The sequence below is a fragment of the Bos indicus x Bos taurus genome, chromosome 19, assembly GCF_003369695.1.
Source record: "Bos indicus x Bos taurus breed Angus x Brahman F1 hybrid chromosome 19, Bos_hybrid_MaternalHap_v2.0, whole genome shotgun sequence".
Classification (NCBI taxonomy): domain Eukaryota; kingdom Metazoa; phylum Chordata; class Mammalia; order Artiodactyla; family Bovidae; genus Bos; species Bos indicus x Bos taurus.
Genome location: NC_040094.1, coordinates 40035900 through 40059702, shown reverse-complemented (window position 1 = coordinate 40059702; position 23803 = coordinate 40035900). Strand labels below are relative to the sequence as shown.

General features: G+C 43.9%; 1 protein-coding gene and 1 pseudogene across 3 annotated transcripts; both read right to left on the bottom strand.

The window, feature by feature from the left end:
- Nucleotides 1-129: 129 nt before the first annotated feature.
- On the bottom strand, nucleotides 130-19605 carry MRPL45 (mitochondrial ribosomal protein L45). Of its 2 annotated transcripts, XM_027517547.1 has the most exons (8): nucleotides 19318-19605; nucleotides 18247-18424; nucleotides 17732-17849; nucleotides 14105-14203; nucleotides 2620-2668; nucleotides 1567-1716; nucleotides 1029-1202; nucleotides 130-618 (listed from the first exon to the last, which is right to left on the bottom strand). In XM_027517547.1, the coding sequence occupies exons 1-8, from the start codon at nucleotides 19381-19383 to the stop codon at nucleotides 532-534; spliced, it is 921 nt and encodes a 306-aa protein (XP_027373348.1). In that variant the 5' UTR covers nucleotides 19384-19605; the 3' UTR covers nucleotides 130-531. The 2 variants fall into 2 exon arrangements, with proteins under 2 accessions (XP_027373348.1, XP_027373349.1); XM_027517548.1 differs by lacking the exon at nucleotides 14105-14203.
- Nucleotides 7499-11237, bottom strand: LOC113877450 (annotated as a pseudogene). Its single transcript, XR_003506745.1, has one exon. The product of XR_003506745.1 is annotated as a protein O-linked-mannose beta-1,2-N-acetylglucosaminyltransferase 1 pseudogene (transcript).
- Nucleotides 19606-23803: the final 4198 nt, after the last annotated feature.

Below are 23803 nucleotides of genomic sequence, written 5' to 3'. Positions count from 1 at the left end.
AACACTAATTATTTTTCTCAAGTCTGGATTTCCTATAAGTCATCAGTCATAGTTAACTTCCACGTCTACCATCTGAAGACTTGTCCACTTCCAGCCTGAACCAGGAGAAATGTAGAGAACCCACCACAATTTGTCTAATACTTGATAAGTGTTTTATTTCCAACTCTGATCCCTGCCCTGTAATTAGAAAGTCCTGCCAGTTTGCTCCTGATAGTTCTTGCTTTGGGCAAGCTGGTATCATGTTCTCTGAAACATACCATCTTTCATCTGGAGTTAGAAACTAGATTTAAGATGGAAAAAAAGAAGCAGAGCCATTGCTGTGCATAGAACCAACCCACCAGGGCCCAACCAGCAGCAGTTGTTATTGAGGATAAGACTGCTTAAAAGACCCAAGCAGGGTAAGAGAGAACAAAGGCAGTTCTTTCTACAGCGTGAAGAAAGACAGGTGACTTCACAGCTTCCGGACACCCAGACTTCACAGCTTCCAGCTGCTTCATCACCCATGCTTCACCCCAGGAATCATTCTTGCCGTCACGCTAGCTGAGGCTTATGGGCCTCTCTTTGCAGCTCTTCATACTCTTCCCCAGGTTTCAGCTGGGGCCCAGGGATCATCACCGTCTGAAAGAGCAGGAAGCTAAGTTATCTATTATCCAAGTCCATGGTTTACCCAGGAGATTCTGGCCTGCCTCCAGGCCCATCCGCAAAGAATTCCTCTTCCTGGGGCGGCATCACCCTCCCTCTCCACTAGGAGGTGCCCAACAGGAGTGGCTGAGGATGCCACGTCTTAAACCAGGAGGCCCTAGTGGTAAAGAACCCGTCCGCCAATACAGGAGACGTAAGATGCGGGGGGTTCAATTCCTGGGTGGGGAAAATCCCCTGGAGGAGGACATGGCAACCCACTACAGTATTCTTCCCAGGATAATCCCATGGACAGAGGATCCTGGTGGGCTACAGTACATGGGGTTGCAAAGAGCTGGACATCAGACTCAAGCAACTTAGCACACCTTAAACCGTGAGAGCTGCTTTACCTTAAGGATGGGCTGCTTAGGGGGTGCCCATGGGGGAACAATCTTGCCATGCATTCTCCAGCTGCCATAGGGATTCGCCAGGTGCTTTTCAAAGACAACATACTCCAAGACATCCCTGGGCACATCTTCCTGTCCATACATCAACCGGCCAAACCGGTCATAGATGGCCAGAGTCTGCAAAGATGAAAGCACGTCAAGTTGGTTAGTCCTCAGAGTTGTTTAATTCTGAATCCAGACTAACTGATCAACCACTGACACTTTACTCTTAGAGGGTTTTTGACTGGGTGGGGAGGGCGGTCAGGGTGGAGGGAGTGGAAGGAGGTAGGAGGGATCCCAGGAAGGGGAGGGAATAATATCCCCACACCTGTGTTCACAGCTAACACACAGCAGTGGGAAGGGTGCAGTGACAAGCCCAGAAAGACCATGGCGAGCCTTTCCTTAGAACTCACAGTCCTGGTAGCTATACCCAGGACTCAGAGGTAGGCGCTCAACCTGAGAGCAAAGAAAAGCTGGGAGGAAAGCAGACCGGTGCCTCTACCTGCCGGGTGTGCATGCGGACGGTGACCTGGCCATACGCGTTGCTCTTGGTCACCAGACTCGAACAGCGAACCTGCACCACCTGGGGTGGCTCTAAAGACTCTACGAAGCTCCAGCGGACAGTCTTATATTTGATGTCCCAGACCATGTCCTGAGGGCAGAGAAGAGTTCAACTGGATTCCTGCCCGCACCCCCCGCCCCCTTAGGGAAGTGGGTGCTTATTTCCATGCTTCCTCTTCCTGCAATGCCACAGTCAACATGCAACGTTTCCCATCAAATGCGCTGTGTTGCTTATTTTCTCTCACTTTTCTAAATTTTGCTTAAGCTATTGCTTCAGCTCACCTTACAACAACTCTCTTTTCATTTCTAAATCATGACTCAAGAGCCAATTACCACCTGGAGGACCCTTCTCCAAATCAATGAAGACCGCATTCCAAACTGCCAGCTTACCTAATATGTTATCCCTCCCACACACTGTCATAATCTGCTCGCTACTGCGTGCATTTCTGTTGGCTGCACATTTGTTTTTTTCCTCTTACCTTTCGGCAGTTTTTATAGGAATTTTATAGACTTTTATAAAGGCTAATAACCTCCTTAGACTAGGATAGCTATACTTGTGCCTGGGGAGATGAGGCAGAACTGGGAGCAACTGAAATTCTTATTCTTGAACTTCTAACTAAACCACAAAGTCCTCATTGTCAGGAGTCTCCCAGAGTACCTAGCACCCTGGTTACCACACAGTGTAAGCCTCAAGCACACTGCTTAAGTCCTTTATTGTGGCCCAGGCATGTGCAGGGCTGGCCTAATGTGACCATCCCCTCCCCTCAGGATCTGCAGTCTCAGTACTGCTTGCTCAGGGACCTCCTCTATCTGCAACTGCACGGCCTTTACCAGACTCCATACCAAGTCATTACCATGCAGCCAAACATAATGAACTTCGGCCTTTTGCCTTAAACTTCCTGTACTCTCAAAACTGATCCTTAAGAAAACTGAGGTGCTATCTAGAATCTGTCTACTCAGGCATCCCACAATTCTAAGGAAGATGAGAACCTACCGGAAAACAGTTTTCGGTTACCAAGGTATGAAGTCGGTCATGGTCTGAGCTAAAAAGGAAAGAAATTTGTATCACTGACTACTGCTTTTATGATACACTATATGAAAGTTGAAAATGGCCCTGAAAATGGAAAATCATTCCCTTCATTTTTACAAATATTTTCTGCACACCTACTATAAGCCAGGTAATATACTAAGTCCTAGAAATACAAAGATGAAGAATAACATGATTTCTCAGAAAACCATGAGCTCTAAAAGCAGTGCAAAGTTGTGTTTGAATTTCAGGAGCAGAAAGAAATTTCTCTGAAATTACTAGATATCCTTGAGATGGGTAAGAGACCCTCACTGGGACATGGGGACTGATTTCTGTTCTAAGCTGGAACAAGATTCAACACAAACAACAATCAAAAGCTCAACTTATCTCCTCTTACCATGGATACATCATCAATACCAACTGCCTAGCCTTATTTCTTACACTTTCATCCTTGAACCCAGCCAAGAGATAACCAGTATGGCTGAGTCCTTCACTGTTCATCTGACACTACAACACTGTTAAACAGCTACGGAAAGAAAGAGAAGTCACTCAGTCGTGTCTGACTCTTTGCGACCCCCATGGATTGTAGCCTACCAGGCTTCTCCGTCCATGGGATTTACAGGCAAGAGTACTGGAGCAGGTTGCCATTTCCTTCTCCAGTGGATCTTCCTGACCCAGGGATCCAACCCGAGTCTCCTGCATTGTAGGCAGATGCTTTTACTGTCTGAGCTACCAAGGAAGTCAACGGCTTCCATTAAATGGCTATACTCCAATACAAAATAAAAAGCTTAAGGTTTAGAAAAAGTAAAAGATAACAACTTGTCATTTCTGGTCCTTTCCAAACAAACTGTCCCTCCATCCCATCTTTGTGGCTGCCAGAGTGACCAAGTTATGCTGATTCTATTCAGGAAGAAAATGAAACAACAAACCCAAGCTCTTGTACATGTAAGATTTTAGGAGGGTTCCTAACTGAAGTAGGCTTCAAGTAAACCTAAGACCACAGATTAGTTTCTTTCAGATACACATTCATGACTTTCTCCTGCAATTTATTTTTTTTGTTGCTTTTTTTCTTTTCTTTTTTTTTCTATCTTCTGCAATTTAACACTTCCTAAGTGGTTAAAGTCTTGCTCTTTGAAAAACTGTGTCTCTAATGCCAGAGTGGGTGATAGGTTAATTCTGTTTCACTTCCACTTCTATTCCAAATAAAAAAGACTCTGAGTCATTTCCCCTCACTGTAGCTCTAGACTAGACTACACCAAGTTGTGGTGACAGATACCACAGCCACCACACCTGGCACCTCCGAATGAATTCTGCCTCATCACTATCTTGGCCTAGAAATCTTCAGTAGAAATAAACTCCCCCTTTGATGAGCTGACTCGGTATTTTGTAATAGAACTTATCCTATAAGTAAGTTTGCAATAAAATTTACCCTCCCACTGTAAACATCCAGAAAGGTTGGACAGAATATAATAAACACAGACACACACACATTTTTAAATCTCTAGCCTAGTACACGAGAAAGGAAGTTAAGTCCACAGGTGCCAGAGAGGAAGAGCGAATTAAAAGTAGAATGGAAAGAACATAACCTGATACCACAACCAGGTAAGAGATGATTTAAGGATCCAGAAATAGGATCTGATGGCTAGAGCTTGACTTTTCCTAAAACCCAGGACATTGGAAGGACAGGGAGTTGGAACTGAAATCCCTGTATAAAGCTGTGACCCTCAAAAGAGTCTGGCAGGCGCAGGAAAAGGAAACTAGAAAAACAGCCCACCAACCTAGAGACAAAGCTTCCCTCTGTCTAGGGCTCTGAGCAGGGGTAAAAAATCTAAAAAACAAACAACAGCAACCAAAAAACCCCATGAAAACTGAAAAATTAAAGCCCTAAGTACACATTATACTCAGATGTAGACACAAAATTTACAGTATCTCTATGATGCAAGAATTCCTAAACTAAGAAATTAACATAAAAACTAATACCTTGCCAATGCTATACCTAGAGGATTTGGCAGAAACACACAGAGAAAACCTCTCTGGGAGCATATTCATAACTTAGGTTGTCTGCAATTCCCTCAGAAGAAACACACTCCATCATCAACACTACAAAACAGACCTGGAATCAATCTAGCAAAATCAACAGACACAGACATCAAGCAAAACAACAGACCAGGAAGCACTAGGGGTGGGTCCCTTCATTGAAGTAACTGATAAATAAGCAAAGCAAAATCTCAGAACTCTGGATACTTATAACAACCAGGGGAGTGCCTGATGAAGGGAGAAGCCAATGAGCCTGGATTTAAGAACATGTACAAACCACCTCCCCTCCTCTTTCCCTCAGCCCTGCCATGACTGCGGGACAGCGGTCTGTGTTCTGGAGTGGATGGCTGGTACTTGGGCAGGCAGCAGGGACCTTCCCCTCCAAAATTTGAGTTTGCACATTCTGGTCAATCTGGTGGATGGCAGAGAGACCAGCACAAACCATGCCACGGTTTCAGCCCTGCTGGCTGCAGCAGCTTTTCCCATCAACAGATATAAAGGGATAAAGGGAAAAGAACACCTATTTTGTTTTTATTCAGTCAGACAATTTAGGAAATCTTTGTCAGGTCACTGGCCGACTGCAGAGGTAATGGAACGGAAACTTCACTGACGACTACCCGAAACAAAGAATACACACTTGGCAATATTAGTTTGGAAAAGTCACAAATGGATGGCAGCGGCACTAATCAACAAAGTCAGCAATTTCTGAGGAGCAGAGCAATCTGATTTTCAGAGTTACCACATAATGATGCTCAGAATGTCCAATTCTCAACAAAAAGTTACAAAGTATACAAAGAAACATGAAACTATGGCCCACTTACAGAAAAAAATTTTTGACAGAAGCTATCCCTGAGGAAGCCCAGACATTAGAATTATTAGCCAAAGACATTAAATCAACTGTCCTACATGCTCATTGAGATAAAGGCAACCAGGCGAAAAGAACTAAAGGAAATTCTAAAACAATCTACGAAATAAGTACATCAATCAGTAAAGAGATAAAAATTATGAAAATGAACCAAACAAATTCTAGAACTGCAAAATACAGTGAAAGAAATTAAAAATTCACTACGGGGGTTAGGGACTTCCCTGGCAGTACAGTGGTTAAGATTTCACCTTCCAGAGCAGGGGGTGCAGGTTCAATTCCTGGTTGGGGAGCTAAGATCCCACATATCTCCTGACCAAAAAGCCAACACATTAAAAAAAAAAAAGCAAGCAATAAGGTAACAAATCCAATAAAGACTTAAAAAAAATTCACTACAGGGGCTGAACAGCAAATCTGAGCAGGAAGAAACACGGGATCAGTTACCTCGAGGATAAAACTATTGAAAGCATCCAATCTAAGGAGCAAATGAAAGTTGCTCAGTTGTTTCCCTCTCTTTGCGTCCCCATGGACTATACAGTCCATGGAATTCTCTAGGTCAGAATACCGGAGTGGGTAGTCTTTCCCTTATCCAGGGGATCTTCCCAACCCAGGGATCGAACCAGGTCTCCTGCATTGCAGGCGGACTCTTTACCAGCTGAGCCCCATAATTTGTGGATAAAACTATTCAAAGTATCCAATCTAAGGAGCAAAAAGAAGAAAACAATGAAGAAAAATGAGTAGAGCCTGAGGTACCTGCAGGACACCGTCAAGTGCATGAACACACATATCAGGAGTCCCAGAAGGAGAAGAGAGGAGGCAAAAAAAACATTTGAAGAAATAACGGCTGAAGGAGCTTCCCTAAGGGTCCAGTGGTTAAGAGTCTGTGCTTCCACTGCAGGGGACACAGGTTCAATCCCTGGCCGGGGAAGTTCCTGCATAACGCATAGTGTAGCCAAAAAAAAAAAAAAAAGAATAGAAAGGATGGCTGAAAACATTTCAAATCTGGTAAAAGAAATGAATGTTCATATCCAAGAAACTCCACAAACTCCAAGCAGAATGAACTCAAAGAAATCCACACTGAGACACAGTACAGTGCAAGTGTCAAAACCAAGAGACAAAGAGAAAATCTTAAAAGCAACAGAAGAGAAGTAATTTGTCACATATCAGGGACCTTACAAAGGTTACAGTTGGTTTCTTATCAGAAACTATGGAGGCCAAAAGGCAGTGGGATGATATATTTAAAGGCCTAAAAGAAAATCTGTCAACTACGAATTTTATAGATAGAAACACTATCTTTTAAAAATGAAGGAGAGGGCTTCCCTGGTGGCTCAGTGGTTAATGCACTTCCATTTCAGGAGACATGGGTTAAATCGCTGGTCGGGGAAGTTCCACATGCCATGAGGTATGGCAAAAGAAAAAAAAAGAGAAAGAAAAAAGAATGAAGGAGAATTGTAGATATTTTCAGATAAACAAAAATTGGGAGGGTTTATTACCAGGAGATCTGTCCTATTAGATATACTAAAGGCGTTTTTCAGACCTAAATGAAAGGACACTGGACAGTAACTTAAAGCAATAAGAAACAATCAGCACTGGTACAGGTTACTATATAGGTAAACATAAAGGCCAGTATTCCTGTCCTTCTGATCTGTAATTCCTCATTTTTTTCCTATTTGATTTAAAAGGCACATGCATAAAACACTGGTTACAAATCTATGTTATGGGCACATAGTGTATAAACATATAATCAGCGGCAGTAACAATGCAAAGGGGAAGGAGCAGACTGCTTGTACACTATTGAAACTTTGATATTATCCAAACTAGACGGTTAAGATACTAATTCTAACCCCCAAAGCAACCATTAAGAAAATAAGTTTTAAAAAATCTATAGAAAAGGAAAGAAGAGAATCAGAAAGTTATACCACTGGGACTTCCCTAGTGGTCCAGTGGTTAAGAATCCGCCTGCCAATTCAGGGAACACTGGTTCAGTCCCTGGTTCCAGAAGATCCCACACGCCTGGGACCAATGAACCTTGTGTGCCACGACTGAGCCCATTCCCTACAGCCCTCAAGCCCCAGCTACTGAAGCCGGTGTGCCTAGTGCCCTCGCTCTGCAACAGAAGACACCACTGCAACGAGAGGCTCACGCACCAAAACAAAGAGTAGCCCTGGCTGGGTGCAACTAGAGAAACTCTGAGCACAGCGACAAAAGATCCAGCACACACAGCCAAAATTAACAATAAATACATAGGTGATATTATTAAAAAAAAAAAAAAAAATGAAGTCAGATGCTTACATTACAGCATACTCAAAAGGGATCAAAGACCAAAATGTGAGAACCAAATCTATAAAACTCTTAGAATAAAACATTAGGGAAAAATTCCATGACACTGAATTTGGCAATGATTTGTAGATTTGACAGTAAAAACTCAGACAACAAAAGAAAACACATGTAACTTGGACTTAACAAAAATTAAAATGTTCTTATTTCAAAGTACACTACCAAGAAAATAAAAACCCATGAAATGGGAGAAAATATTTATAAAGCATATATCTGACATGGGATTACTATTCAGAACACATAAAGAGCTCCTGCAACCCAATAACAAAATAGCAACCCAACTGTGGCCACTGCTGAGTTGTCCAAATTGCTTCACATATTGAGTCAAGACTTGAACAGCATCATCTTTTAAGATTTTAAATAGCTCAGCTGGAATTTCATCACCTCCATTAGCTTTGTTTGAAGTAATGCTTCCTAAGGCCCACTTGACTTAACATTCCAGGATATCTGGCTCTGAGTGACCACACTCATGGTTATCTTGATCATTAACTTTTTTTTTTTTTTTTTTGAGCTTTTCTCCTTTTTTAATCAATGACCACTTTATCCAGCTTTGGAAATCTGGACAAAGAGGAGGCTGAGAAGAGGCCTGGTTCAGTGTCTGAGGGTCTCTGAGTGAGTCTGCATCAGCATGTGGGCCCCAGGTGGGCCTGTCCATGGGTTGGGCACAGCAGTTTCCTGAGTAAGAGCCTGCCCCACCCTCAGGGCAGCACCCCAGTCCAAAAAAAAAAAAGAATCAAGGCCCTCCAGGCTTCAGCTGTTTCCAAGACCCCAGGACAGTCAATAAATACCTTAGATTCTCAGTCAGGCCTGGGAGGAAGGAGTATGCAAAGGGCAGAATGGGCTGCCCAGGGATCCCAGTGATTCCCAGGTACTCTCCTGCCCTTTCCCAACAAGAAAGTAAATAAATAGACCTCCAACTCAGGAACAGGGGTGTTGGAGCAGAGGAACCCTCCCCTGGGAGTTAGTAATTAAGTTTCATGTTAAAAAAAACCAGACCCAGCCCCTGCCAGTGTCTACAAAATCCTACAGGATTGGATAAAGGGCTAGCCTGCCTGGGGCTACACAGTACGCAGCCCTGCAGGTTCCTGGAGGAGGTCTCATGTCTGTTCTGCAGCTCCCGGGCCTCCCTCCTCCTTTGTGGGTGACTCCAAGAAAATTGGGGTGATTGATGGTGGCTTCTTCATCGAGTATGGGGAGGCTGGGACCCCCACCACCAGGAAGTGGTTCTTCTTCTGAAACAGTCTCCACAGGCCCTGGTGGTTGTCACACACATCCAGGTCCCAGATTCGGAGACACTTGGCAAGCTGAGTCCAGGTGGTGAAGTCATTGTCCTTCTCCATCCGGATAAATGCCATGTAGGTGTGGCCCTCTGTGTCTGGCAGGAAAGAGTCTTCACAAGGGTTCTTGCTGTGGTCCAGAACCTCCGCTTCACTGAGAAGCCTGTGAACTTCTACTTCATAAGCGTCCTTCTTTAGACCGTCCACGTTCCTGAGCTGGACACCTGGAACCATGCTGAACTTGTGCTTCTTGAAGTAGGCCTCATGGAAGTAGCCATTCATGTTGAGGCCAATGATGCCAAAGCGGTAGGATCAGGACACGTCAGGGATAATGCACTCTCGGCCTCGGCGTTGTTCTGGCATCCGCATAAACACGTCCCAGTCCCAGAGCTTTTCTGGTGTGGGCCACTTGGGCTCAAATTCTTCCTTGTACAAGAACTTCCTGAGTACCCAGCCCAGCCCAGGCATGGTCTCCACACGGTACAGCACTGCTGGGTCCTCCGCCGTGTGTTCACAGCCCTGGTCATTCCAGGCAGAGATACAGTACAAGCTGTCGTCCTCCTCCAGCAGGTGGACGGATTGGCTCAGGTAACTGAAAGGATCCACAGCAATATCCAGGTCCTCTCCCAGAACCACAGCAAACTTGGCTTCCGGAAACAGGTTGAAAGTGGCAGTGAGGCTGGCCTTGTAGTGCTGAGGCACACGGGCGTACTTGATGCTGATGGGAGTGTGCTGGATGCCCCTCAGACCAAGCAGCACCACCACCTCCATCAGCTCCTTACAGTAGCCATCAATGAAAACTTATCATCTGGGGAGACACCCCCTGGGCTGAGAGTAGAGAGCGCAGCATCCTGTACAGGTAATTGGGCCGGTTCCCCGCAATGACAGCCACAGGCACATCAAGGACCTTGTTGTCTGGGAGTGGGTCAGGGCTGAACTCGATGGGTGTGGGGTCCTTGCAGCTGCACACGCTCCCGTAGCCCTCAACTTTGCTGCAGTAGCAGCGGCGATGGTTCAGCTCTGTGTCTGCCCAGCGGCACTCTGCCTCTTCAGCTGAGCTCAGTAGCACATCTGTCTTCAGCACAACTGGATCCCCCCAGGAGGAGAGGGCAGGTGACTTATAATGTTTCTCCGCGAGCAAAGGACCTCCTCTTCGTCCCACGAAGGCCCTGGTGTCCCTCTAGGCCAGGGCAGGGCCAGCCTGGCTGCCTAGGCTCCTCAGCAGAGCCCTGGCGGTGTCCCTGAGGAGGAAGGAGCCCTCGTGCTTGACGGTGCACATGAGCACTCGGCCAGCTGCCGCCATGTTGAGGAACAGCACCACGGCCTCATCCTCATGAGGTGAATAGGTGTCAGACACTCGCTCTGCCATCACATGGCCCGTGGCCTGGTTGAGGACGATGACTTGGCTGCCCCGGCCCTGCTCCTGGGCCTCACCCTCCAGCACCGTGGTGCCGTCCACTGGCACATACACTTTGCCGCGGCTTGAGTATACCTCCACATCCAGGACACGTCGGGGACCACTGCCTCTGCGCCTTGGAGGCTCCAGTCGGCCCAGGGCCTCATCATAGTCTTGTTCTGGCTCCAGGTCTTCACTGGCCTCGCTGATAGCTTGTCGTGTGTCCAGGATCAACTTGATGTTGACGATGACGGTCACCAGTAGGAAAAGCACGGCTCCTGACAGAACCTCCAGGGCCCACTGGGTGGTCAGTTTATACTTCCAGGTCAGATACCAGCTCCACTTTTTTCACGCCCCAAAGGGCTTGATGAGAGAGCTGGGCTTCCAGTCGTCCATGTCGTATGTTGGGGGGTCACCACTGTCCTGGACAACCCACGCCTGCAGCAATATCTCAAGGAGCCCGGGCCCCGTTCAAGCCCCACTCGGGCCCGCACATCTCGGCCCGGAGCACCACGGCCTCCGCCTCCTCCATGCCACTCGCGGCCCCACCCCCGATCATTAACTTTTTAAAATATAGTTCTTCTATTATTGCCACCTGTCCTTAATCTCTTCTGCTTCTGTTAGGTCCATATGATTCCTATTCTTTATTGTGCCCATACTTGCATGAAATGTCCCCTTGATATCTCCAATTTTCTTGAAGAGATCTCTAGTCTTTCCCATTCTGTTGCTTTCCTCTCTTTGCATTATTCATTTAGAAAGGCCTTCTTATCTCCTTGCTATTCTCTTTAACTCTGTATTCAGTTGGGTATATCTTTCCCTTTCTCGCTTGCCTTTCACTCCTCTTCTTTCCTCAGCTATTTGTAGTGCCTCCTCAGACAACCACTTTGCCTTCTTGAATTTCTTTTTCTTGGGGATGGTCTTGATCACCGCCTCCTGTACAACGTTATGAATCTCCGCCCATAGTTCTTCAGGCACTGTGTCTACCAGATCTAATCCTTTGAATCTATTTGTCACCTCCACTCTATAATTCATAAGGGATCGATTTAGGTCATACCTGAGTGACCTAGTGGTTTTCCCTACTTTCTTCAATTTAAGCCTGAATTTTGCAATATGGAGCTCATTATCTGAGCCACAGTCAGCTCCAGATCTTGTTTTTGCTGACTGTATTGAGCTCCTCCATCTTCAGCTACAAAGAATATGGTCAATCTGATTTCAGTATTGCAAAGCTAGTGGAGGTGATGGAATTCCAGCTGAGCTATTTCAAATCCTAAAAGATGATGCTGTTCAAGCGCTGCACTCAATATGTCAGCAATTTGGAAAACTCAGTAGTGGCCACAGGACTGGAAAAGATCAGTTTCCTTTCCAATCCCAAAGAAGGGCAATGCCAAAGAATGTTCAAGCTATCAAACAATTGTGCTCATTTCACATGCTAGTAAGGTTATGCTCAAAGTCTTCAAGCTAGGCTTCAGCAATATGTGAACTGAGAACTTACAGATGTACAAGCTGGGTTTAGAAAAAGCAGAGGAAACAGAGATCAAATTGCCAGCATTTGCTGTATTATAGAGAGAGCAAGGGAATTCCAGAAAAACATCTACTTCTCCTTGATTGACTAAGCTAAAGCCTTTGACTGTGTGGATCCCAACAAACTGGAAAACTCTCAGAGGTGGGAATAACAGACCACCTTACCTGTCTCCTGAGAAACATGCATGCAGGTCAAGAAGAAACAGACTGGACATGAAATAACCGACTGGTTCAAAACTAGAAAAGGAATACAATAAGTCCATTCTGAAGGAGATCAGCCCTGGGTGTTCTTTGGAGGGGATGATGCTAAAGCTGAAACTCCAGTACTTTGGCCACCTGATGTGAAGAGTTGACTCACTGGAAGACTCTGATGCTGGGAGGGATTGGGGGCAGGAGGTAAAGGGGACGACAGAGGATGAGATGGCTGGATGGCATCACCGACTTGATAGACGTGAGTTTGAATGAACTCCGGGAGCTGGTGATGGACAGGGAGGCCTGGCGTGCTGCGATTCATGGGGTCGGACACAACTGAGCGACTGAACTGAACTGAAGGCTGTATATTGTCACCTTGCTTATTTATGTACTTCTATGCAGAATACTGGAGAAGGCAATGGCAACCCACTCCAGTACTCTTGCCTGGGAAATCCCATGGACGGAGGAGCCTGGTAGGCTGCAGTCCACGGGGTCGCTAGGAGTCAGACACAACTGAGCGACTTCACTTTCACTTTTCACTTTCATGCACTGGAGAAGGAAATGGCAACCCACTCCAGTGTTCTTGCCTGGAGAATCCCAGGGGCGGCAGAGGTTGGTGGGCTGCTGTCTATGGGGTCGCACAGAGTCGGACACGACTGAAGCGACTTAGCAGCAGCAGCATGCAGAGTACATCATGTGAAATGCTGGGCTGGATGAATCACAAGCTGGAATCAAGACTGCTGGGAGAAATATCAACAACCTCAGATATGCAAATGATACCACTCTAATGGCCGAAAGTGAAGAGGAACTAAAGAGCCTCTTGATGAGGATGAAAGAGGAGAGTGAAAAAGCTGACTTAAAACTCAACATCCAAAAAACGAAGATTATGGCATCCAGTCCCATAGCTTCATGGCAAACGGAAGGGGAAAAAGTGGAAGCAGTGACAGATTTTACTTTCTTGGGCTCCAAAATCACTGCAGATAGTGACTGTAGCCATGAAATTAAAAGATGTTTGCTCCTTGGAAGGAAAGTTATGACAAATCTAGACAGCGTATTAAAAAGCAGAGACATCACTTTTCTGACAAAGGTTCATGGAGTCAAAGCTATGGCTTCTCCAGTAGTCAGGCATGGATGTGAGAGTTGGACCATAAAGGTGAGTGCTGAAGAATTGATGCTTTCAAACTGTGATGCTGGAAAAGACTTTTGAGAGTCCCCTAGACTGCAAGGACACCAAAGCTGTCAATTCTACAGAAAATCAATCTTGAGTAATCAGAGACTGGAAGGTCTGATCAATTAGACATTGGAAGGTCTGATGCTGAAGCTCCAATATGTTGGCCACCTGATGATAAGAGCCAACTCATTGGAAAGGACCCTGATATTGGGGAAGATTGAAGGCAAAAGGAGAAGAGGACAACAGAGGATGAGATGGTTAGATAGCATTATTGACTCAATGGACATGAATCTGACCAAACTTCAAGAGATAGTATAACACACGGAAGCCTGGCGGGCTAGAGTCCATGGGGTTGCAAAGGGTTGGACACGATTTAGTGACCAAAAGACACAAAGAAAGGATCAGGATGAGTTAGGGATCAGGTGGGGTGAAAACAGCTGCCATTAAGCAGAGTCCTAACATTTGCCAGTGGAGCTGAGCCAGACCAAATGGTGAAAATTCCCAGACGCAGTGAGAGAAGTCAAGGATAGCTCCAGGCTCCAATTATTTCCCAAAGAGGAAGGTCTCTCACTCTAGAATTCTCACCTGAAGGAAAAAAAACACACCTAGAATAATAGCTGCTGAGAACACAGTGGGTATAAGACAGGGAGTTCACATACTTGTTTAGACACAGATGAGCTTCAATGAAGATATCCTGGGCTTTTTCAGGGAAGTCCTTTACTTTAAAATTAGGATCACTTTCTTTTATCCTCCGGATTCTGTAAAATTAAGCATGAGAATCATTTTAAAGAAGATGTCATTCAATTTCCATAACTTAACAGCTTACTTTACCTCCATTAATGTCTGTTCATTTATTCAGTAATTGTTTTTTGAATGTGCCAAGTCCTATAAATTCAGCCTCCTAACTTAATTCTAAAGAAAAACCAAAGCTTCTCATAGTGAATTTCTGGAATTTTGACATCAAAGAAAATATCCTATAAGCACTAAGGAAGAAAAAACAGGTTTCATACAGAGGTTCAAGAGTCAGAAAGACATTGGGCTTCTAACTAGCAACATCAGAAGTTAGAAAGATTAGAAAGACAATGGAGGAGTATTTTTGATGAAGAAAAAAATGACTCCCAGTCCAGAATTCTATATCTGGGCAAATTATTTTTTTTGGCCACACTGCACAGCATGACAGGTTCTTAGTTCTCCAACCAGGGATTGAACTTGTGCCCCCTGCAGGGGAAGCGTGAAGTCTTAACAACTAGACCACCAGGGAAGCCTATGGGCAAATTATAAATGAAGTGGGAGACTAAAAGAAAGACTTTTTCTTAGCCTTGCAACATTTCACTTATTTACCTTCCACTCTTTCTCAGGAAGCTGCGAGGAAATGTGTACCACCAAAATAACTGAATGTACCATGAAGGAGAAAGACATAAAATCCAGGAAACAGGGAATATGTATAAGAGCAAGGCAAATGGATTAGCAGGATGATGATAAAAGCAGATTCCACAATGTACAGTGAGCCTGAAGAGAGACCAATCCAGACTGAAAAAGGTAAGAAGGCTCCAGAAGGGCTTTCGTCTTTATGATGAGGTTGATAAAATAATGTTTTCTACACAGTAAGAGAAAATTAACACAACCAGGGGTTCTATAAGGAAATGAGAAAAAAAAGACACTTAATGCCAGGAAAATAAAAAATTATTATGCAGGAAAGGAAATGTAATAATAATGTACTGCATGACTCAGCTGTCAACAGCATTTTCATAGTTATAATAATGTAAACAGGGAATTCTGATCTAATCAGTGTTACCAAATATGTATTAAGAGGATGAGGGACACCATAACCTAGAGGAATTTATCCCAGGAATGCAGGGTTGGCTTAACACTAAAAAATCAATTAATGTAATATACCATATCAATACAATAAAGGACAAATATCACATTATCGTCAATGATCAGAGAAAAAGCATTTGACAAAATCAACTTCTTTACACTCTTTTCACCTCAAAGCCTTGTTTTGTTTCCCTGGAATGCTATTTCTCACCACATTTCTCTACTCAGCTAACTCCAAGCAACCCTTTAGATCCCAGCTTTAAATGCCATTTTCTTAGAGAAGCCTACTCTGAACTCCCAGACGGGGAAAGTTATCTTTCCCCGTCCTGTGTTTTCAGAGCACTCATACTTTATTGTATCTGTAATTATGTGTGTACAATCAGTAACTGTTCTCCTCCCCTAGACAATAAGTGTTGTATTCATCAACATCATGAACTCTTTCACCAAAGAGTTCACAAGCCAGGAGAGAAATACATGAGAGGAGAGCAACAGAATATAGAGTTACCAGAGACAGTAAAAATAAGCATACAGTTATAATTATAACAAAGGCAACTCCAAAAAAAGTCAGGGAAGGCTTAAAAGCAGACACAGAAATTAAAAGCAGACCTAGAGATTATCATACTTAACCAAGTAAGTCAGAAAGAGAAAAACAAATACCATATAATATCACTTATATGTGGAGTCTAAAATACAACACAGGGATGTCCAGTGGTTAAGACCCTGAGTTTCCACTGCAGGAAGTACAGGTTTGATCCCTCTGGTCGGTATACTAAGATCCCATATGCTGAGTGGTGCAGCCAAAAAAAAAAAAAAGGGCAGAAAGAAACATCTATAAAACACAAACATAATCAAAGCTATGGTTTTTCCAGTAGTCAAGTATGGATGTGACAGGTGGACCATAAAGAAGGTTGAGCACTGAAGAATTGGTGCTTTTGATTGTGGACAAGACTCTTGAGAATCCCCTGGACAGCAAGGAAATCAAACCAGTCAATTCTAAAGGAAATCAACCCTGAAAATTCACTGGAAGGACTGATGCTGAAGCTGAAACTCCAATACTTTGGCCACCTGATGCAAAGAGCTGACTCATTGGAAAAGACCCTGCTGCTCAAAAAGATTGAGAGCAGGAAAAGGGGGCGATAGAGGATGAGATGGTTGGATGGCATCTCTGACCCAAAGGACATGAGCAAACTCCAGGAGATAGTGAAGGACCTGGAAGCCTGGTGTCCTGAAGTTCATGGGGACACAAAGAATTGGACACAACTTAGCAGTTGAACAACAACAAAGAAACAAAAAGAACAGACTTGTGGTGGCCAAGGGGGGAAGGGAGAGGAGAGGGAAGAACTGGGGGTATATTATTAAAAAAAAAACCAGGGCTTTCCTGGTGGTCCAGTGGTTAAGAATCTGCCTTGCAATGCAAGGGACACCATTTTAATTCCTGACTGGGAAGATCCAACATGTTGGGGGCAACTAGGCCCCTGTGCCATAGCTACGGTGCTATGGAGCCCAGCAGCCATAACTATTGAGCCCACATACAGCAACTACTGAAGCCCACATGTAGTGTGGGGTGTAGGGCCGTGCTCCACAACAAGAGAAGCCATTACAGCCAAAAATAAATAAATATTTTAAAAAACAAAAAACAGCAGACACAATGCCTGAAGAAAAAAGACATTTTTCAGACAAAGGAAAGGATGTGCAAAGAGACACAGCACAGCAATTGTCAAGGAACTAGCAATTAGTTTGGAAATGTTAAAGTTTAGGATGAGAAAAATGAAATAGACAATGGTGGAGAGAAAGGTAAGAGGCAAATTATTTTTTAAAAAGCCCTGAATACCACTGAAGAAATCTATATTTTATTCTTCAGATAATAAGGAGCCACAAGGAGTCTGAGGCAGAGGTGTTGATATGATAAGATCTGTATTTAGAGGAATGTTGTAGCCACATGAAGAATTGACACTAACTCAATACACTAACGCATAGAAATGTATATATGACCTTAAAGAGCCTATAATTTAGATATAGTCAGAGCCAGAGTGACAGCTATTGAAAATCTCTTTAAGAAGACAGTTTTGGCTTCTGCTCCTTAACTAAAGCGCAGTTAGCTCCCTAGAACAGGTCTGTCTTCTTAAGCCTTTTTGGTTTTTCTTACTCTCTTAAAATCTCAGGTATTTCTCTTATAAATATGCTCTCTCTTATTACTACTTTAAATTGTTAAATATGTGATCAAAAAAGTGTCCTACAAACTTCAATGTCAACTTCCTAAATGACGTGACAAAAATGACAAGTCAAGGCTGAGATGCTAAGATTCAGAATGTCCATACTATTATCCATTAAGTCTATTTCAGGGAAAGAATATACTGTCAAGTTATCAAAGGAGTTATACACAATTAATCCAAGATGGCCTCTCTGGATTAAGTAGCAACAAGAAATTTTTATTTTAATATTAACTCCCAGCTGTCTCAGATACCTACGACAATTGTGATGCCACATTCTTCTTCAATCGCTCAGTCCTCTGTGCCAGTCCTTCCTTAGAAAGAGATGACACTCGGGCATCACCCTCAGGAGGAACATAGGCATCAAAGATACTAGCTGTAAAGAGAGAAGGAGAAAACTAAGAAAGCATTGCAAGATTGAGAAAAAGTCATCTTGAGGTCATAAAAAATTGGGAGGGCTCCTGGATACAAAATAGATTATGAACAGACTTTTCCATGCAGAAGAAATCATGCAGGATTAGAAAAAGTAGAGTAAGATAATGTTAGTCTTCAAAAGAGTCTTAGCTGCTTCTTGTACAAAAGGGAGAAACTTTACTCTGGTCTTCTAGGAATATTGTGAAAACAAGATCAAAGATGACCTCATGAAACATAATGTATACAAATTATTGAAGCTGAACTGATTTGGGGGTTAATTAAATGCTATCATTCACAGTCCAAATCATTCCACTTTTCAAGAAGACCTTTGACAGAAGGGGACTGGGTTAGGGCTTTACCTGTACAGGCCAGATGTATGGGACGTTCCAAACTTTCTTGAGGAATCACCAGTCCTGCTTTCCGGGCATATTCTGTGAACTCTTTTTCTGTTTTGTATTTGGGTTGATAAATAGGGGGTGTGAAACGTTTTTTAGTTCTCACTGGAACTACTGCTGTGGACTGAGTCATTAGGATTGGCTGGAGGATAGCAGAAAAAGGTTAGGTAACCTGGGAAAAAATCTTATACAAACTGTAAGCAAAGATAGAAAGGGCACAACCAAAGAATGACTTAGGAACAATTATAAAGCCACACATAACGGGGAAATGCTTCTATCTTAACAATTATAGCTGTCTCTTACTAAAAGCCAGTTAGCAACTTTTCCTAATACTAATACCACTCAATCTTTACTAAAGGCTTTATTTTAGTACTTTTCATACTACAGGGCTATGCCAACTCAAGAATGCAGAGTTGATGAAAGTTGATAAAAGCAAGGTTGATCAGACTGATGAAACAACGCTCAGTCTATGGGGAACTTAAACACCAACCCAGTACTCTCTTTTCTTCTGCTCTACCTTAACTCAGAAATCTCTACATTTACTCAGATTACATTGTGCTCATTCTATTGGGAGCCTCAACGTAAACTTTATTTTGTCGTTCTAGTTTCCAATTAACCAATAAGCTCCTTAAAGGCCAGATCTCTCGCTGACCATGAAGTTTGTTCAGGCAGGAACGATTCTCCCTCCTTTACAGCTACTGACCAATTTAGAACATTTATAAAAAATCAACGGGAAGCGAGACCATCTTCCAAACCATTACTTCTTTCCCATTTAACACCCGTACGCCAATGAGATCCAGGGCAAACCGGAGAAACTTAATCCCCGAGAACTTGCCCGCCCTGATAGCCCTACCAAGGCTCTCCCCACTCAGCCACATAGCTATACAATAACTGTGTCTCGCCTACCTCAACTGCTCCCTACCTAGGCACGATCTGTATCGCCCAAGTTCACCAAGGACAACCGTAAAATGAGTATTTCCCTCTACTCTGTCCTCCTCCAGCCCCCAGACTTCCAGCCACCCCACCCCTACCCACCTGCCGAGACCACCATCCTACAGCCCTGGATAAGCAAGACAAACTCCGCGGCAAGGGGGCTGCCATTTTGCTCACGCAAAGGCAGCTGGGAAGGAAACTGTGAAGAGCCGGAGGCTGGAAAGAAGGCGCATAGGGCGGAGCTAGCTCGGGCGTGGAATTTTCCAGGGCACGCGCCCTCCGCCAAGTGTGAAAGGCGCGAACGCGCACGTACGCATTCGGGAGGGAGCGAGGGTGGAGTCGGGTTGCTCTTGCGCAGTCAGATGGAGTTGGGGGTAGGGTGGAAGCACGGTTGTCACGCGCCGGGCGGAGAGCGTGGAGCCGCAACTGCGCCTGCGCACCAGGGTTTCTGGCGGCCAGGAGCTACTGCGTTCCAGGTTTGGGACGGAGCTGCACCTTTTTTCCATTCCGTAAAGAACGAAAAGGTGTTTCCCTTCTGAGACAAGTGTTTTCTTCAGTGCCTACTTGGATCTTAGGAAGGACGAAAATGTCTAGCTTCTGGGTGTATATCCCCATATGGTGGGTAACCTTAGCCAGAGCTCTAATTTTCCCAGTCTATACTGTGAGAAGAATATCCTATCGAATTAAGGAGATTAATGACAACTATGTTTATTGAAGCAAAAGACACGTGGACTGACAAAAGCATTTGTTTGCCATTTGGGGACAGAGGCACAGGTTTTATTAACAAAAAATGGCTTATACTTAGAAATAATTTAACAGATGCCAGGCAATTTTCCGAGTAATTTTATATATTTTAACTCAATCCTCATCACAAACAAGAGTAATATTCTTGTATATAACAATAAGATGTGCCGCCTTGAAAATAAGTACATAATTTATTTAAGATCACACGGCTGATAATCGGCAGAACTGGGATTCAAATTCAAACAGTCTGACCCCAGAACCCATGCACTGACTACTGTACTGTATTTCTGAACATTAAGTGGTTAAAGGATTCATGTTGTTGGGATCATCCTGGAAAATCCAGTACTGTAATCATAGGTGAATAATAAGCACTTTTCATACTTACCCTTTAGGTTTTTATCTCATTCTGCCAATTAATGTTTATTGAACACTTACCTATGGTATTTTGCAATGAGTTGGGATCTATGAGCTGTACAATAGAATTGCTACAAAGGTCCAAGTAAAATGCTAACAACTGTCAAAGGAAAGGGAGATTACTTTTGGATTTGGGGATCTGATGTCTTAAATCTTGACTTTTTGACTATACTGTGTGTACACACACACATTTTTTGGCTTCACCGCAGCTTGTGGGATCTTAGTTCCCCAACCAGGGATTGAGCTCGTGCTGTCTGCAGTGGAAACACAGCCTTAACCACTGGACTGCCAGGAAAGTACCTATATAGTCTTCAAGGCTAAGAATATTCTTATAAGTCTTAACCATTGCCTTGAACCTATAGCATGACACATTAATAGTGACATGAAATTAGGTGTTATATGTATATGCTAAAGAATATATTAAGCATTTAAGTGAGATATATATAAAAATAGTTATTTCTTAACAAAGTCCTATCTACTCTATGCTCCCCAAAATAGAACATGAATTGGTTTTAACTGCTTTTCCTGAAAGTGAGGAAACCCCACTCCATGATGAGTGGTTATTAATGCAGAACATTGATACAGTCTTTCTGGAATTATCTGCTTCACTGTAGAGTCTTATGTTTGTCTCACATGGTAGCCAACACGTCCTAGATCGTCTCCGCCTTCCCTCTGGTCAGTTTCTCAGGGAACACAAACTTGTTCATATCAACCTGGATGAAATAATAAGGGGAGTCAATTGCTTTTAATTCATTTTGAGATCAGTTGTAAGTGGGTTTTATAGCTGCTCTTTGGAAAATTCATTTTATCTTCCTGTCTCATTAACTGCATGGAAAATTGGGAGCTGTCTACCTGGGGATGTTAACATGAAAAGGGTACTTCTTAATTCCACAAACATAGAAGTTCACACTTCAGAAAAATCAAGATAAGAACAAGAAAAGGAAACTCATTTTGTAATTAGAGGAAGGAATAAGGTGGTTAGGGGCTCAGCCTTGCAAAGAAACAGTCTTGCACATAGTAGACACTCAAATATTTATTCATTAAGTGGATCATGGGAAAAAAATAAGTGAATCAGTAGAATGCCAGATAAACTGTCATGAGGCAGAGGGCAAAGCTGATTTCTGTGTTTCCCCAAATATAGGGAGTTCCTGGGATCACTCATTGTCTTATTCTAAATGGATCCAAAGAGGATGGGATATCCCATAAGCAGTGGGACATACACTGTGCTTGCATTCCCCACCCTGCCCAACACACCACCACAGTGGCAGATGATGTCAAAGATTGGAACTTCTGAAATTCTGCCTGGTAGACCTACATTCTGGGCTTCCCTACTGTCTCAGTGGGTAAAGAATCTGCTTGCCAATGCAGGAGACATGGGTTTGATCCTCGGGTCAGGAAGATTCCCTGGAGAAGGAAATGGCAACCCACTCTAGTATCCTTGGCCAGGAAAATCCCATGGACAGAGAAGCCCTACAGTCTGCAGTTCACAGAGTCACAAAAAGAGTCAGACACGACTTAGCAACTAAACACTAACCTACTTTCCAGGAGAAGCACTGTTGATTTGAACAAGGAAAATACTTCTGGAGGATTGGAAGAATCTGATTACAATATGTTTATTGATTACAGTAAACAATATGACACTTGGATTGAAGTGAGCAGTAGGCTTGCCATGTGTTTATACTGTACTTCCCTCCCTTGGATGAGAACATGAAGAGCAAAGGGAGTGAACTGTCCAAGGTAAGGTGACATAAACCGTGACTTCTAACTTTCTAAGAAATGGTCTCAACCGATCTTTAGCTAACGTTAGCAGAGTTTTTACGTCACTTGGAGAGTTGACAAAGCTCTTATGTAATGGTGCCTGACTGTACATCTTAGTTCCACCTCTTTTCCTCATTATAGAAAAGGAGTAATTAAGTGCCTAACTCATAGAATTGTTACTAACTTAGTAAATGAGTTAATACATGTCCCGCTCTGGTTAGTTAGGGTAACTGCTTCCAAGCCCCATCATAGCCGTGGAAGGGATAGATGGAGCCTAGCAGAGTTGCTAAGAGTCGGACACGACTGGGCGACTTCACTTTCACTTTTCACTTTCATGCATTGGAGAAGGAAATGGCAACCCACTCCCTTGTTCTTGCCTGGAGAATCCCAGGGACAGGGGAGCCTGGTGGGCTGCCGTCTGTGGGGTTGCACAGAGTCGGACACGACTAAAGTGACTCAGCAGCAGCAGCAGCAGGGTCCTGGTAAGTGGAACTGCCCCTTGTGCTGACACAGATAATATCAGTGGTCCCAGATTCCACCCCAGTACAGTGTCCCTAAAGCAAAAGAGCCCATAACCTGGGTATGAATTGGAGATCCTCAGGAAGCCTTATTTGTGTTAGGTCTCTTTTGTTAGGGAAAAGCGAAGAGCTTATGTTAAAGCTAAAACCATCAAAATGTAGATTGTTTCCATACCCCAAGGTGATTCCTTATTTCTGTGCTGCATGACTTTCTTCTCCTCGCTATTCTGTCTCATCCATCCTTCCATTCATCCCTGAAGCTGAAGACAAAGGCTTTCTCCTTTATCTTTTTCTGCCTGCCTCAGACTCTTTATTTCTAAAGGTATGTTTAGGAAGAGATACTGCTCGTCCTGGCTCAGCCAGAAAAGAAGCCCATGCATCCTGCTGTTCAAGTGAGGTCTCAAGTTAATCCCTCCCCTCTTCTTGCTCCACTTTCACCCCAGCTGGCTAAATCAAGCGATAATCCTGAAAGGGAATTTCAGGCTATTTGTGACTTCCCCTCTCCGCTCCCTACCCGCCACGTTCAGGGAGGAGAGAGCAAAGCCCCTGGATCAGAGTAATCTGTTTCTAACCCACTTCCATTCCCAGGGATTACCTCTGCAGGAGGAGAGAGACAGAAATAAATCTGACATCTTGGCACTGGGAACTTGCGGAAGAAGCTCCAGCAGTGCCTGCAGAGTGTGGGCATGAGGTTCAGGAGCCCGGGCGCTTGTTCTCATAGGCTGGGTTCCCAACAAACAGAAAGTGTGATATAATGGAAAGAATTCTGGCTTGGGAGGCAGGAAACATGGGTTCTAGTCTCACCATTCCTGACATTGACTTCCTTGTGGCCTTGGGAGTCACTTCATATCGCTGATCACTAATTTTCCCCATTAAAAAAAATAGCACTCCAGAGTCCTAAAAACCTACAGTCCCTACTGATGTGTGGTGGTGGTTTAGTTGCTAAGTCATGTCCAACTCTTGCGACCCCATAGACTGTAGCCCACTCCATGGGATTTCTCAGGCAAGAATACTAGAGTGTTCTGCCATTTCCTTCTCCAGGAGATCTTCCCTACCCAGGGATCAAACTCAGTCTCCTGAACTGGAGGTGGATTCTTTACTGACAGAGAGCCACCAGGGTTGAGCTCCTATTAATAATGCATAAAGGCCTGACA

What these genes read in the sequence shown, in the direction of transcription:
- MRPL45 (XM_027517547.1), bottom strand. Translation starts at nt 19,383, where the DNA reads ATGGCAGCCCCCTTGCCGCGGAGTTTGTCTTGCTTATCCAGGGCTGTA. An exon ending in GCTCATCTGTGTCTAAACAA is followed by an intron (nt 2,669 to 14,104) that starts GTATGTGAACTC and finishes TTTCCTTTTTAG; the next exon opens with CTCAGACCATGACCGACTTC. An exon ending in CTAAGCAGCCCATCCTTAAG is followed by an intron (nt 619 to 1,028) that starts GTAAAGCAGCTC and finishes CTGCTCTTTCAG; the next exon opens with ACGGTGATGATCCCTGGGCC.